Source organism: Bos indicus x Bos taurus, chromosome 1, assembly GCF_003369695.1.
Source record: "Bos indicus x Bos taurus breed Angus x Brahman F1 hybrid chromosome 1, Bos_hybrid_MaternalHap_v2.0, whole genome shotgun sequence".
Classification (NCBI taxonomy): Eukaryota; Metazoa; Chordata; class Mammalia; order Artiodactyla; family Bovidae; genus Bos; species Bos indicus x Bos taurus.
This window is the reverse complement of record NC_040076.1, coordinates 41,429,543-41,447,321: the sequence shown is the minus strand read 5'-3', so window position 1 is coordinate 41,447,321 and position 17,779 is coordinate 41,429,543. Positions and strand designations below refer to the sequence as shown.

At 34.5% G+C, this 17,779-nt stretch overlaps 1 protein-coding gene across 4 annotated transcripts in view; it reads right to left on the bottom strand.

Moving 5' to 3' along the window:
* Window positions 1-17,779, bottom strand: part of EPHA6 (EPH receptor A6) — a 1,019,792-nt gene that overhangs the window by 340,730 nt on the left and 661,283 nt on the right. For 2 of the 4 annotated variants that reach the window (XM_027554351.1, XM_027554393.1), the window contains exons 7-8: window positions 5,333-5,380; window positions 4,766-4,928 (exon numbers count right to left, since the gene is read on the bottom strand). In XM_027554351.1, the coding sequence (XP_027410152.1) occupies window positions 4,766-4,928; window positions 5,333-5,380 (211 nt within the window). The remainder of the gene's footprint in view (window positions 1-4,765; window positions 4,929-5,332; window positions 5,381-17,779) is intronic. The other 2 variants (XM_027554360.1, XM_027554557.1) reach the window with 1 other exon arrangement.

Genomic DNA, 17,779 nt, shown 5'->3' with positions numbered 1-17,779 from the left:
GAGGCAGAAGATAGGATTAGTGAGGTAGAAGATAGAATGGTAGAAATAAATGAATCAGAGAGCATAAAAGAAAAACGAATTAAAAGAAATGAGGACAATCTCAGAGACCTCTGGGACAATGTTAAATACCCCAACATTCAAATCATAGGAGTCCCAGAAGAAGAAGACAAAAAGAAAGACCATGAGAAAATAACTTGAGGAGATAATAATTGAAAATTTCCCTAAAATGGGGAAGGAAATAATCATCCAAGTCCAAGAAACCCAGCAAGTAAACAGGATAAACCCAAGGCGAAACACCCTAAGACACATATTAATCAAATTAACAAAGATCAAACACAAAGAACAAATATTAAAAGCAGCGAGGAAAAAACAACAAATAACACACAAGGGGATTCCCATAAGGATAACAGCTGATCTCTCAATAGAAACTCTTCAGGCCAGGAGGGAATGGCAGGACATATTACAGTGATGAAAGAAAATAGCCTACAGCCCAGATTACTGTACCCAGCAAGGATCTCATTCAAATATGAAGGAGAAATCAAAAGCTTTACAGACAAGCAACAGCTGAGAGAATTCAGCACCACCAAACCAGCTCTCCAACAAATGCTAAAGGATCTTCTCTAGACAGGAAACACATAAAGGGTGTATAAACTCGAACCCAAAACAATAAAGTAAATGGCAATGGGATCATACTTATCAATAATTACCTTAAACGTAAATGGGTTGAATGTCCTAACCAAAAGACAAAGACTGGCTGAATGGATACAAAAACGATACCCTTATATACGTTGTCTACAAGAGACACACTTCAAAGCAAAGGACACATACAGACTGAAAGTGAAGGGCTGGAAAAAGATATTTCACACAAATAGAGACCAAAAGAAAGCAGGAGTAGCAATACTCATATCAGATAAAATAGACTTTAAAACAAAGACTGTGCAAAAAGACTAAGAAGGACACTACATAATGATCAAAGGATCAATCCAAGAAGAAGATATAACAATTATAAATATATATGCACCCAACATAGAAGCACCACAATATGTAAGACAAATGCTAACAAGTATGAAAGGGGAAATTAATAATAACACAATAATAGTGGGAGACATTAATACCCCACTTACACCTATGGATAGATAAACTAAACAGAAAATTAACAAGGAAACACAAACTTTAAATGATAAAATAGACCAGTTAGACCTAATTGATATTTATAGGACATTTCACCCCAAAACAATGAATTTCACCTTTTTCTCAAATGCACATGGAATCTTCTCCAGGATAGATCACATCCTGGGCCATAAATCTAGCCTTGGTAAATTCAAAAAAATTGAAATCATTCCAAGCATCTTTCTACCACAATGCAGTAAGATTAGATCTCCATTACAGGAGAAAAACTATTAAAATTTCAACATATGAAGGCTGAACAACACGCTGCTGAATAACCAACAAATCATAGACAAAATCAAAAAAGAAATAAAAATATGCATAGAAACAAATCAAAATGAAAACATAACAACCCAAACCCTGTGGGACACTGTAAAAGCAGTGCTAGGGGGAAGGTTCATAGCAATACAGGCTTACCTCAAGAAACAAGAAAGAAGTCAAATCAATAACCTAACTCCACACTTAAAGCAAGTAGAAAAGGAAGAAATGAAGAACCCCAGGATTAGTAGAAGGAAAGAAATCTTTAAAATTAGGGCAGAAATAAATGCAAAAGAAACAAAAGAGACCATAGCAAAGATCAACAAAGCCAAAAGCTGGTTCTTTGAGAGGATAAATAACATTGACAAACCATTAGACAGACTCATCAAGAAACAAAAGGAGAAACATCTAATTGATAAAATTAGAAATGAAAATGGAGAGATCACAACAGACAGCACAGAAATACAAAGGATCATAAGAGACTACTATCAGCAATTATATGCCAATAAAATGGACAACATGGAAGAAATGGACAAATTCTTAGAAAAGTACAACTTTCCAAAACTGAACCAGGAAGAAACAGAAAATCTTAACAGACCCATCACAAGCACGGAAATTGAAACTGTAATCAGAAATCTTCCAGCAAACAAAAGCCCAAGTCCAGATGGCTTCACAGCTGAATTCTACCAAAAATTTAGAGAAGAGCTGACACCTATCCTACTCAAACTCTTCCAAAAAATTGCAGAGGAAGGTAAACTTCCAAACTCATTCTATGAGGCCACCATCACCCTAATATCAAAACCTGACAAAGATGCCACAAAAAAAGAAAACTACAGGCCAATATCACTGATGAACATAGATGCAAAAATCCTTAACAAAATTCTAGCAATCAGAATCCAACAACACATTAAAAAGATCATACACCATGACCAAGTGGGCTTTATCCCAGGGATGCAAGGATTCTTCAATATCCGCAAATCAATCAATGTAATACACCACATTAACAAATTGAAAAATAAAAGCCATATGATTATCTCAATAGATGCAGAGAAAGCCTTTGACAAAATTCAATATCCATTTATGATAAAAACTCTCCAGAAAGCAGGAATAGAAGGAACATACCTCAACATAATAAAAGCTATATATGACAAACCCACAGCAAACATTATCCTCAATGGTGAAAATTGAAAGCATTTCCCCTAAAGTCAGGAACAAGACAAGGGTGCCCACTTTCACCACTACTATTCAACATAGTTTTGGAAGTTTTGGCCACAGAAATCAGAGCAGAAAAAGAAATAAAAGGAATCCAAATTGGAAAAGAAGAAGTAAAACTCTCACTGTTTGCAGATGACATTATGCTCTACATAGAAAACCCTAAGGACTCCACCAGAAAATTACTAGAGCTAATCAATGAATATAGTAAAGTTGCAGGATATAAAGTCAACACACAGAAATCCCTTGCATTCCTATACACTAATAATGAGAAAATAGACAAATTAAGGAAACAATTCCATTCACCATTGCAATGAAAAGAATAAAATACTTAGGAATATATCTACCTAAAGAAACTAAAGACCTATATATAGAAAACTATAAAACATTGGTGAAAGAAATCAAAGAGGATGCTAATAGATGGAGAAATATATCCTGTTCATGGATCGGAAGAATCAGTATAGTGAAAATGAGTATACTACCCAAAGCAATCTATAGATTCAATGCAATCCCTATCAAGCTACCAACGGTATTTTTCACAGAGCTAGAACAAATGATTTCACAATTTGTATGGAAATACAAAAAACCTCGAATAGCCAAAGCAATCTTGAGAAAGAAGAATGGAACTGGAGGAATCAACCTGCCTGACTTCAGGCTCTACTACAAAGCCACAGTCATCAAGACAGTATGGTACTGGCACAAAGACAGAAATATAGATCGATGGAACAAAATAGAAAGCCCAGAGATAAACCCACGCACCTATGGATACCTTATCTTTGACAAAGGAGGCAAGAATATACAATGGAGAAAAGACAATTTCTTTAACAAGTGGTGCTGGCAAAACTGGTCAACCACTTGTAAAAGAATGAAACTAGAACACTTTCTAACACCATACACAAAAATAAACTCAAAATGGATTAAAGATCTAAAGGTAAGGCCAGAAACTATAAAACTCCTAGAGGAGGACATAAGCATATGTACCCCAATGTTCATCACAGAACTGTTTATAATAGCCAGGACATGGAAGCAACCTAGGTTTCCATCAGCAGACAAATAGATAAGAAAGCTGTGGTAATTTCATAGCCTCAATATATTAAAAAGCAAAATGAAAGATAAGGAGAGTAAGGTGTTCCAAAGTCATGTAACATAGCATTAAATGTCATGTTCATTCTAAACCCAGCTCCACCATTGATTTTTTTTTATTATTTTAGAAATCCATCACATTGCTATCTTTATAAGGATGATATACATGGTTTTTGCTATGTACTTCAATGGAAAAATATTTAACTATTTAATTACAGTAAAAACATGTTTCTATCATTGTTAAAATACCTATATTTATATAAGAATTCAATAATAGCAAATTTAATATAAAAATTCTTATATAAGAATTATAAAAATTCTATAGAATGTGTACACGTGTACACATGTTCCCTATCCTGAACCCCCCTCCCACCTCTCTCCCCATACCATTCCTCTGGGTCATCCCAGTGCACCAGCCCCAAGCATACTATATATTAAATTTGAGGCTATGAAATTGAGTTTCTAATCAAGCCAATGCACCTACATTTGAATTTAAGTGCATTTCGGTGGAGTTTGTCTCTTGACCACTGTTTTTATTGATCTAATATAAGGGAATTGGTGATGGACAGAGAGGCCTGGCATCTATGGTCCACGGGGTCTCAAAGAGTCGGACATGACTGAGTGACTAAATTGAACTGAATTGAACAAGCCAAAGCTGCAGAATTTTGAACTAACTGCTAAAATCATTTGCTCATGGCTTTACTCTCTTCCAAGTATTCATTAGTATCATGTTATGATGCCGAGATTGGCGAACAGTTAGGCAAACACCATCCATTGAGACTCACTATGTTATGGTCTGAATGATGAATTCTGCATAAAGAGACATATTTGGGCTACATTACAGTTGTGATAGAGCAAGGCATTTCATAGAAATATTTAACGATAGCCCCGACACATTAACTGAAATGTCTATGAGTATTTACATGAATAGAGTTCTGCTCAATAAGACTATTCAAAATTTGGGACATCAGATTTTCAGCTACCAGGACAGACTGAAACCACACTTAAATTAACAACTTACTTTACACTTTTGTATGAAACTTACTTTCATCTCCTGTTTCAAACTCAAACTTCTGACTGTAGCCACTGTATCCTGCTGCAGTCCTCACTCGGATATGAAAAATGTACCTGGTGGCTGGCTTGAGACCTGTGATGATGACACTGGGGGCCTTGGACCTTGTGGAGGAATAGGTGAGTTGCTCATGCTCCTGGGGACAAAGAAAAGAAGAGAAAGGGAATGAAGCAGTTATTCTACTTTTACCTGTAGACACTGCAAAATTAAGCTGAGGAATTATGCTCTATCAAAAATATTGATTAAAAAGTGGTACAAGCATGGTTTTCCATAATTTGGCATTTATTTATTTATCAATTATGATGCATATGATATGGTCTTGATTTGGAAATTTATTGAGAATGATGATTATTTTACATAAACTGTATTTGTATTTTTGGCAATTTGGATTTCTGACCCAACTCTAAGGAATGGTGGTGACGTGAGACCACGTGTACACAGAATGGCAACTGCATCTTAAACAAATGGGCACATTAGGTCAGACCACACCAGCAGAGTGCAAGGAGCAAGGGTGGGAGAATTCAAGTACCCGCTACTCACTTCTACCCGCAGGTAGTGCCAAAATGCCGGCGCTATCCGTGGGTAGACCTGTGGGTAAAAGGAAAAATAAATTAATTGTTTTTTAAAGTTTGAAATCTTTTATCCCAAATCAAATGCACTGTTCTGAAACTCAGTGATTCCCCAGTAGTAACACTGAATTAATGCAACTTAAGACACAAAACGATGAAAATTTTCTTTTGAGGGAGAATATACTTTTCTGAAAAAAATACCACAGTTTATTTTGTAAAGATGTACAAGATCCATAATGATTGTGAGGTAGATTTTACACAGTCTGTCCACGAGGGAGCATCAAAAACAGAGAACAGTACAAAAGACAGCACACCTGAGAAATCAGGCAGGACTGGAGGCTTGGTTCCTGGTGACCTGCAGCTAACTCCTCACTAACAGGAACCGCAACTAACTGAATGCCCTAGTCACTCAGGGTCTTAAGTGGTTTGTCTTGTCCACAACCTGAGAACAATTTACTTGTGCCTTTAAGACTGTTCATGATAGGCTGGTGCTGGGAACACATTAAACTCAATTCTATTTTTGTATAGTGTTACTGTTCAATAACTTTATGGTGTTCTAACAGGGTAGCTGAAAAAAAATATATGAACAACTCTTCTAAATTCATAGGTCAAATTAGGCCACCAGGTCCTTGAATTAATTCTCTACTATTCTCATTGTAATGTAGCTAGAGATTCTCAGAGATATAAATAACTTTCAAGACCATTAATTAAATCACTCATTTGATGCTTATATTTGATCTGTCTTGATATTCCATCAAGATCCCATTTAGCCTTTGCCTGAAAACATCTGTTGTCCAGGAGATCTTCCAGATTAACAAACAAAGTTATAAAAATCCACAAACAGAATGTATCAAACTGCATTTATTGGCCAGTGATGCTACAAGATTTGTAACTATGAAAATAATTTTCCTTATGCTACTTTTGAAAAAATTCCTTATCTTAAAAGTCATTTTTAAACTTTATGGCTATATTTGTCAGAACTTTACATGCTACATGGTTATTCTCTGTCTAGCTGAGGAACTGCATTTGTCATCTAACTCCAAATAGAACTGTTTATTAAACACAAAGTACAAAGATAAATGAGTGTTAACAATAGCAACACTTTAAGTAAAAGGACAAAACAGATAAACTGCAACTTATATTTAGCCCTCGGTCACTTCTAGATTAGAAAGTAAATAAATATCTGCCTGCTAAAAATCCAAGAAAATAAAGTCTATAAATGGCAGTAATTATCTGCTAAGGCCTTAAAGAAGAAGCTTTCTATGATCAAGATCTTAATAATTATGGGGCTTAATTCCCATACTGTGGAGAAAAAAGTTTTCCCGGTGGCACAAAAGTAAAGAATCCACCTGCAAATGCAGGCGATGCAAGAGATGTGGCTTCAGTCCCTGGGTCAGGAAGATCTCCCGGAGCAGGAAATGGCAACCCACTCTAGTATTCTTGCCTGGGAAATCCAAGGACAGAGGATCCTGGTGGGCTACAGTCCACGGGGTGGCAAAGAGTAGGACATGACTGAGCAACTGAGCATGCACTACTGGAAGAGAAGATCCTGTTTCTGGTAGAAGTTTGGAAAAACTTTTGGATGACTGTTAATTCTTAAATAGAAGAGGAGAATATTTCACCTTTCAACTCACGAGAGTTCCTCCGTCCAGGGCATCGCAGCCCTCTCTCCTCCTGGTGTTTCCAAGCTCTTGGGAAACCAAGTCAGCACTTGTCCATGACAAGCATAGGGCACTACTGTCCCAGAGTAATTTTGCTTAATTCCCTTTCTGTGGCACAGCAACTCTAGTTCAAAGTAGCTGTGAGCAGGTAGAGACGGTGCTTTGCCACAGATCCAGGAGGGCTCAGTTCTGAATATGCCTGAATAAGGGATGTATGAGAGTTTTTCTAGAGTTTGTACAATATGGAATTGCTATTTGTATGATACTTATGTCTTCAACTTTTCTAGGTAATATATTCCACTGTTCATAATACTATCTTACAAGCTCTTCATCCTTGTTAAATCCATAGTAAAGTCTTCTCATTCTAAATATTATTCAATTTTAGTACTCGCTTTCTTGATCAAGCTTTCCAGAGGCTTGAACCAACTTTTGGCTTTATCTCTCTATCGTTCTTTGCTTTCTATTTCATTTAATATCTTATCTTAATATAAATTATTTTCTTTCTTCGTATTAATTATGCTGTCTTCTAACTTCTTACATTTCATGCTTAACTCACTGTCAGTGTATCTTTTCAAATACAGTGTAAGTCTACAAATTTCTAAGTATTGCACTACTGTACTTTATAAGTTTTCATGATATATTATTAACCAGTTCTAGGAATTTACTATTTTCCAAAAAAATACTATTTTTTAGTCTTTGTGGCCAAACCAAGGTTATTATTTGCACACTTTTAAGGGTCAAAACAGGTTGTCAGGCAGTAAATAAATGACATTAAATGAAGCTCCAAAGGCATAACCCCATGGGTTGCAAAGTACACTGGACTGTGGTAAGATAATGCTGGCAGTCTTATGTACTTATGCTTATTGGCTGAACATGAAACAGTTTTTGCACTATTTCCCCTTGGATGAGCATGACTAATACTATCAGTTGTGGGACAAAACGTTTAGTAGCAATGCACTTAATGTAATGATATATATATATCATTTCCTAAAATAAATGTGTATACTTGTTTATTTCCTAAAATAAATGTGTATTTCTTGTTTATATATTGTTATTCACATATACTAAAAACAAAGTCCAGAACTAGGGCATTTACTGTCAAACAAAATACACATCTGTTATTCTCTAGAGATGTAGACATTTATTTAAGGTCTTCTTCTCAAGGGCAGATTCTGCAGCTTAGACTCAAGATTGCCCCTTTCCAGCTTCTGAGAATCTAGTTTTCCTGGGAGTCTAATCTTATTGTCACACTGAATCTTTCATTTACCTGAAATGCTCTAAGCTTTATCTATATACAAGTCAATTTTTCATGGTCATTAACAGGGATGTTCTTACTAGAGTCTGGACCCTCTTAGCATTCAATTTGAAACCTAATTTAGTGAAAAGAAAATAGGCTCAGGTGTCTAGTCATTAAGGCTGTATCTTTCTGCAACCAAAGGTAATGTGATCTGTATCAACAGAAGGCTGCATGTAAATAATTCTGGGTTGGAATTCTCCTGTCCTGGGCTCAGTTTGGGTTCTGCTTCTATTATGTACCTTGGTAAGTCACCTCCAGGATGTTCATTTGCTCATGCAGAAAATTCATTCATTCCACTGACGTTTATTGAATGCTCACTAGGGTAAGGTTCTAGGGCACTATAGTAGATTTGGCTTACATAATTATCAAAGATCTACCTAAGCAAGTATATTCTGTAATTTTTATGTCAGAAATATAAGCCTGCTCTCCCCTGTTGTGACTGATTCTCATCATGCCTCATCTTATTCTCTTGGGTTTCCCAGTCCCCCTTATGGAAGAAGATTCAATAGGCCCATAAAGTGGTCACTTTTTTTTTTTAACTGACTTGTTCTTGTTCTATTTCTTTTTCTTTTAATTTTATTTTATTTAACTTTACAATATTGTATTGGTTTTGCCATATATCAAAATGAATCTGCCACAGGTATACATGTGTTCCCCATCCTGAACCCTTCTCCCTCCTCCCTCCCCATACCATCCCTCTGGGTCACTTTTTAACTGGTTTGCTTTCTCTTAAAGTATTTGGCTGATCACACACACACACATACACTCACACATATAAAGTCTTTGGGTCTAAATGGATTTCTATAAGTTTTTTTTCTTAAATTTTAAACTAATTTGATTATACATGTGGTTAAAAGTTATGTTGTAGAGATTTTGCTACAGACATATAGATCTACATATATATCAGCAGTCATAAGGTAACAGCCATGATTTGTGCAATGCTTTACAATTTTCAAGGTATTTTCACACACATTCTTTATGTAATACTCATAATAATCTTATGGCAAGAAGAACTAGTAATATTTTTGGTCTCACTTAGCATATGATGGAACAGGTCCAGAAAGAATAAGTCACTTACTAAAGCGAGTCACATAACTAGTCAGCGGCTTCTGTTAAAGTTGTGATTTTTCACTATCCCCAAGTCAGGCAGATACATGTAGCACAAAAATGCTTATAAATTAGACTTTGAGCCAAGGTTATTTTTACACACTTTATGTTCTTGGTTATCTAATCACTAGAAATAACTTTAAATTTATGGTGGACTGTGAAGCGGGACATGAGTTTGAGTAAACTCCTGGAGTTGGTGATGGACAGGGAGGCCTGGTGTGCTGCAGTCCACGGGGTCCTAAAGAGTTGGACACGACTGAGTCACTGAACTGAACTGAACTGAACTGTGAACCAGATAGTAATGATTTGATGGCATTAGAATATTTTTAAATAAAAGTTCCTCAGTGGCAGCAAGAATTCTCAACATTGAAAATTTCAAGTAGTAATATCAAAGATAAAGTTATTTTCTATTAAGGTTAACACATCTATTTAGTTTTTTTTCTATTTTGATATTATGTCATATGGACAGATTTCATGAAATTCCAAGGGGCTTATATTAATAATTCACCCAATCTTTCAAAGCATATTATTTCTATTTGGGGCTGGGAATAGAATTTGCTTGATAACGTCCAGGAGATTCTTCTAGAATTTTTGATGTACGATGGTACCCTGCATGGCTTTATACACAGAACAGCACTAAGAGGACAGATTAAAGCATTGTTGGATTTTTCTTTATCCTTTCAAGTCATGCCAAGTTTCAGTCATCAGGAATAGGGAAAAGTAGTATTAAAAATTAGCATTCTACTACCACAATCATTATTTTTTAATATCAATGTCCTAATTAAGCCAATGGTAAAGTTCCTGTTCTGCTGGATAGAAGACTGAAGCTATAGATTCCTAAGAAAATTTAACCCTGTGTATGAGACAGCAAAAGAGACACTGATGTATAGAACAGTCTTATGGACTCTATGGGAGAGGGAGAGGGTGGGAAGATTTGGGAGAATGGCATTGAAACATGTAAAATATCATGTATGAAACGAGATGCCAGTCCAGGTTCGATGCACGATACTGGATGCTTGGGGCTAGTGCACTGGGACGACCCAGAGGGATGGTATGGGGAGGGAGGAGGGAGGAGGGAGGAGGGAGGAGGGTTCAGGATGGGGAACACATGTATACCTGTGGTGGATTCATTTTGATATTTGGCAAAACTAATACAATTATGTAAAGTTTAAAAATAAAATAAAATTAAAAAAAATAAAAATAAAAAAAAGAAAATTAAAAAAAAAAGTAGATATTAATAGCTCTGCTTGGGGTCCTCTAAGTTAGTGGTCTCCAACCTCTTTGGCACCAGGGACTGGTTTCATGGAGGACAATTTTTCTTCGGACTTAGGTGTAGGGGATGGAGTGTGCAACCTAGATCCCTCACATGCGCAATTCATAGTAGAATCTGTGCTTTTATGACAATCTAATAGTCTAATAATCTAATGCCACTGCTGATCTTCAGGCAGTAATGTGAGTGACGGGGAGTGGCTGCAAATGTAGATGAAGCTTTGCTTGTTAACCCACTGCTCACCGCCTGCTGTGTGGCCTGCTTTCTAACAGGTCAGGGACCAGCAGCAGTTCTTGGCTTGAGGGTTGGGGACCCCTAGCTTAATTATTTTTTGTCGTTTGTCTCTTTTCATTTTTGCATCTGTCTTTTTCACTCTGCATCTCTGTCTCTCTGTCTTTCTCTCTCTCACGCATACACACAATCCATCAACAAATTCATGGTAGAAGACTCTTGAAATGTCTCCACAATAATCTTCTCAAAACTAAACAAATTAAAACCACATTTAGAACATGATCTGTAGCAGAATACTTTTCCTGACAAAGTGAGAACTGCATAGCCTAGAAACATAACTTTTGAAAGTTTATCAAAGAATCTTGTTGTCTAAACAATGGTATAAACAAATCTGAAAATATTTTACTTACATGAAGTCATTTCACATGACCTCCAGTTAAAGGAAAGCTTGTGTACTAGATCCTGTCAGAGTTTAATAATTATTTTCCAAAGAAGAGGGATACTGAATTTGGTTGCTTTTATTTTAAAGGTCATTATTACAAGAATGAAGCTTATGTGGGGGTAGGAACTTATCGTACCCTGGCTGAAAGATTTCTTAAGATTTTTCATATTTTACTTTGATGTTGTAATTTCCTGATTACTAATGTGGTTTCTCACGTGCTGTTGAAGTTGAAACAAAGATATTAGTTTCTGGAAAGGACAGCTTCCCTAAAATTAATACAAGGGCATTGTGCTTGGTTCTTCAATTTGTTTTTGAATTTAATTAGAATGAGATCTTTTAATGTTCTTTGAGAGTCACCAACTCCCAGTGCACTCCAATTGCAGGATTTGTAAAATAGAGCATCAGAATGAGCTGTGCGAGTCCAGGAACTGAAGTTATATTGTGTCTGTAAGATAGACATAATTATAAAAGAGTTTATAGTTCCAAAAAGTCATCCATTTCCATTCTTGTATCAGTTTATTTGATTCATTCCAAAGAAGTATTAATCTATTTCTTTTTAAGAGTTCTTTAGAGAGAGAATCTTATTCTACTCTAGGCAAACCATATGGTACACAGGCTCTTCCTAAAGTCTAAGTTAATTGTCTTACTAAACTTTAAAAATAATATTTCTTTTTAATATGTGGAAAATGACTCTCCTAATGACTGAGCTGTAATAAGCTGTTATTTTCTCTCTGCTAATTATGACTGTCTACCTAGCAATCCATAGAAGATTAACTGAAAATATTTAGAACTAATAAGTCAATTAGTTAGCCAACATACAATTATCAGTTACTTTCTTATACACTAGCAATGCCCAGTAAAATTGTATTTTAAAATATTCCATTTACCATAGCAACAAAAACCTTATAGTTTATGACAAGAAATATGCAAGACCTATATAAGTAAATCTATAAGTGCTTGCTGTATAAAAAATCAAGTCCCTTATTTATCTTGTCTTATTGCAATGCAGAGATCTTTTGTAGAATACCACATAGCAGCAGTAAAAGCAGCAGCCTGATTTTCTTTTTTCTTGAATAGATTAGCTGTTAATGCATAACTGTTAAATACTATTATGTTTGATTTAGGTTTTTAATAGGTATCTAGGTGAGAACTTTTCTTCTTTTTTTCTTACACTATAATTTTGTTTGTATTATGCTTTTAAAATGTGAAATGAGTATTAAATGTTATAAAACAATTTATCTGTATTTGCAAAAGTAATTATACATTTTTCACCTTAATGTACTATATACTTATGAATAACTATCTTTGCATTCCTAAGATAATCCCTACTTGTTAACATATGGTTATAATATAGTTCTAAAATTTTTATTGTAGTCTTTGATTCAATTTGAAAATACTTCAAACAGAATTTTTATACCTCTCTTTTAATGATCTTGGCCTAGAGTTTTCTTATTTTTTCCTTTTTATTATCAATATTTGGTTGTACTATTTGAGTTAGGTTATATTTAAGAGAATACATTATGAAACTTTTTCATTTTTTAATGTTCCAGAATAATTGACATAACATGGTAATTATCTGTTCTTTGAAACCTCAATTGAGATAGATCATTTCAGGGACAGATATTTGGCCATGTTTTAAAATTATTTTATCCTATATTCAGATATTCTTCCTATTCATTTTTGTTTATCAACAGAAAATTATCCATTACATTTATAGATCTAAATTTACAATTAGGCTTGACTTATCATTGAAAATCTCTTTCATAAATATCATTTTCCTCCTTCCTGTCAAGCTTGCTTACTTTATCAGTCTTCAGAAACACTGGATTTTGATTTTATAAATTAAATACACTCTTCTTGATTCAGTTTCATTAATTTTTTATTTTGCACTTATTCATATCTTCTTTCTCATCTTTTTCTGCATGGGTCATATACAAAGTTTGGGTATATATGTATCTTAATATCATTTATTTTAAAATAGTTTGTATTTAAGTCTGTTACTCTTTGGTGGCTTAGACAGTAGAGAATCAGCCTGTAATGAGGGAAGGCTGGGTTTGATCCCTGGGTTGGGAAGATCTCCTGGAGAAGGAAATGGCAATGCACTCCGTATTCTTGTCTGGAGAATTCCATAGATAGAGGAGCCTCGTAGGCTATAGTCCATGGGGTCACAAAATGTCAAACATGACTGAGCAACTTTCACTTCACTTCAATCTTTAATGTATATTATTTAAGATAATATTCTAAACTTTCAAACAAAGAGATCATGGGGTGGCATGGGGGAATTAAACTTTTTTTTCTCTTGCTACATCATTTTCAAGAAATGATTCAAAGAATGACAGAATAATTTTATACTATATGGTTCCTTCCTCTCATTATTTCAATGTGTATCAATATATACCCCTAAATAGGCAGTAATAGCCTCAAAAACATGATATCAGTTCCTTCAAAGAACAAAGTAAAAAACTAAAGGAGTGTTGGATGCATAGATAGTGTTTAATATTAATGCATATCTACTGATTGATATCTGCAAAGGAATACCTAGCCATCATTTAACATACGGTGCAGCTCTGGTCACATGTCATTGGGAACTGGACTACTAGAATTGTGCTCCAATGTGGAAGTGCAAATTGGGGTGGCTTCCAGCTCACACTGATTCTCCGAAGACCATATCTAAGTTAGCCCCACAATCAGGGGAAAATAGGACTGGTGCCAAACAAAGATGATTGCCTCAAATATAAAAGAAAGCATAAATGCTTATGGATTTCTTCTCCAATGATACTTAATTCATAATGAGAAAATATATAGAGAGAATTATATTGAATAACCTCAGTTTTTATGATTGCTGCACTCCTGAGTCTAGAACATTCTACTCTGCCTTGGATTAGACATTTTGACATCCTTAAGTAATCATCAGAATTGGGTTTTTTTGCTGGTAACCAAAAGAGTTGTTTTCTTTTCTTACATTCATTTAAGTATACAAGATGGAATTCTTAACTTGGAAGGAAGAAGAGTTAACAAGCTAGTTGGTAGGGTGTACTAAGTTAGTGGGTAAAGTGTATTTCTTTTTTAATTTTTACTTAAAATTGGCAACTGCAATTTTTACTTAAAAATTGGCAACTGCTATGACAAAATTACAAATTAAGTGTGAGTAAAAAAATATAGAAGTAGATATTCTAAGTACACAACTACTTTCTGACTGTACTTTCAGAGAAGTATCATTTAGTATACCACAGCTATAATTTACTATAATCAACTCTTGATTACTCCAGTAATCCAAAACAGGAGATAACTCTAAATCACTTTTAAAACCATTTATGACTTTTTTTCTTATATTCCATCTAATGTTCACCTAAAATGAAAATTAAAATGCATTCCTTGAATGTTAAATGTTGAGCAATAGTAGAGATAGTAGCAAAGTACACCTGATGGGAGAAGTATATTAATTAAGAATTAAGCATTCAAGCCGATTTTCAGAAAACAGTTAACTTATAAGCAGATAATTAATTGTTTGAAATAGTGCTTAAATTTACTTTTAGGGAAAAATGGCTAAGTTATTACAATGTGACCTTTACAAAATACTGGTGCTAGAATGAGACCAATGGAGTCCTAATTGTAGTTAGTCTATGAGAACTGAGATGATTATACCCTCTCAAAGGGTTAAGCTTATTGTAAGAAAAATATATAAACACATTTAATATATAAATTTATATATTTATATAAATATATATCAGTCAGTTCAGTTTAGTCGCTCAGTCGTGTCTGACTCTTTGCGACCCCATGAATAGCAGCACGCCAGGTCTCCCTGTCCATCACCAACCCCCGGAGTTCACTCAGACTCACGTCCATCGAGTCAGTGATGCCATCCAGCCATCTCATCCTCTGTCATCCCCTTCTCCTCCTGCCCACAATCCCTCCCAGCATCAGGGTCTTTTCTAATGAGTCAACTCTTCGCATGAGGTGGCCAAAGTACTGGAGTTTCAGCTTCAGCAGAATTCCTTCCAAAGAACACCCAGGACTGTTCTCCTTTAGAATGGACTGGTTGGATCTCCTTGCAGTCCAAGGGACTCTCAGAGTCTTCTCCAACACCACAGTTCAAAAGCATCAATTCTTCGGCGCTCAGCTTTCTTCACAGTCCAACTTTCACATCCATATATGACCACTGGAAAAACCACAGCCTTGACTAGACGGACCTTTGTTGGGAAAGTAAAGTCTCTGCTTTTCAATATGCTATCTAGATTGGTATATATTTATATATATATTATAATATATAATATAAAACCCTTTTACAGGTCCAACAGATGTGTTTAGCAGTATTTCTTTCTTTTAGGAACTATTATAAATAGGTAGTTCATTTAAAATAGGGCAATTATAGGCTTATGCCTTGAAGTAATTCTGCAGATGCTGTGAGAGGTCTTTTTAAAAATTCTGTATGTGTTTTACTTGCCTGTTCTCATTGCTTAAAATATAATATTTCTAGTATATCGTAAGCTTTCATAATACATTGGCCAAATATATTGAACAAGTAAATTGATGAATTAATTGCTGTATATGTATAGCTTTTAAATTATACATATTGTTACAGCAATTTAAAATTACTTTGTATAAATTAATGATATTTCAAATGAGAGATGAGAAAAAGTTGTTTTGCTGGCTTATGGTACATCCATAACCAAAACAATAATATTACGTCAGTATAGCTGACTTGTTTTCTTCATAACTTTGTGGAGAAGAGCCGATATTTTACTTGTCAAAAAATATTTTGCAAAACAATATGCTTGAAAACCTGAGATCTGTGCTGAAATGTATTTTAATACTTATGTATATATTAATATTTCTTCAGTTTTAACTTTCCCATCTGTATTCATGTAACCTACCCTTGTACAGATGGGATATAGTTTTTCCTTTTGTGCTCTGTTGTGTGCGTGTTAATCGCTCAGTCATATCCAACTGTTTGCGACTCCACGGACCGTGGTCCACCAGCTTCCTCTGCCCATGGGAATCTCCAGGCAAGAATGCTGGAGTGGGTTGCCAGTTCCTTCTCCAGGTGATTCTGTGCTCTATTACTCTATAAATATAATGGCTTTTAAGTATAAATTTAGAAATTTAATGTTTAAAGCTTGATACCGTGATTTTCTTAAAAGTATATCATAGACAACACTTGAAATTTATCATTCTTTCTTAAGGCTTGAGTAATTTATAAAATTTTAAAACTATGCATAAATTTGGTGATAATATTAATAACATACATAGAAAAAGGAGGGAATATATATGTAGAACAAAACATTTTTTTAAATTCATATTTACTGAAGTATTGAGGATGGATAAAATTATTTTATCTAAAAGGTGAGAAATTGAAAGGAAATTATACCCACTATAAGAATATTTGACAATTATGCTTAGTTTAGACATATGGATTCATGTTGATCTATGGCAAACCAATACAATATTGTAATTAGCCTCCAATTAAATAAATTTATTGAAAAATAAATACAAGAAAAAAAAGAAAAGTTTTCCAATATCTGCTGATATCAATAGTTATCAGTAATATCAGTGATACTAAGGTAGCTATATAAAAGTTCATTATGAAGCAATTTTATCATAAAATTAAGATAAATTATCAATAAATGCCACTGAGAAGAAGAAAACATAGTAAGAGCCTTTGGAAGCATTACTACACATATGTTGACTTCTTCAAATATAAACAGTATTCCAAATGTCACACTGAATGTTTTCAAAGTTCAACTATTGGAAGAACAAGGCTGAATGGAGTGACACAAAATGAGAAAAGCAACATATTCATGCTGCTTTGATTAATTCTTCCTAGTTGTGGAATGTGGATTAAAAAAATAAAGCTAGATACAATAACATGGTTTTTAGAGAAGAAAAATATAGAGTACACAGAATGTACATAGTTAATTTTTTTTCACAATAGTGTTAATTGGATTATATGATAGATAAGAAGTACAAAGACTAGTAGAGAACAAGTCTTTGAAAATGAAATAACTGGACAATAAACACAGGTGACAGGACTCCAAAACTATCACTTCATTGCTAGTTATTCTGACAGAATTAAAGTGAATAATAAGGAAGGTAAAAATTATAGATAAGAATAAAAAAGAAGATAAAATTCCACTAGAGTGAAATTTCCAGTAGTGAAAAAAAATGCTCTGTGGAAAAGTCTCCATGGAAAAACATCTTCTCTGAGTATCATGTAAAGTCCTAACATTTGTCCAAAGCAGCTGCATAACATGGTGACAGAGAGCTGCTTCTTGCACTGAAAAGGAGGCAGAAATCCATTTGAATGTATAAGCATGAGAATGCCTTAGTCTCACCTAGAATAGGAAGAAAACACTTTCCTATTTATTTTTCATTTTTATTTCGAAAAGATGTATTTTTCATTTTATCTTTCC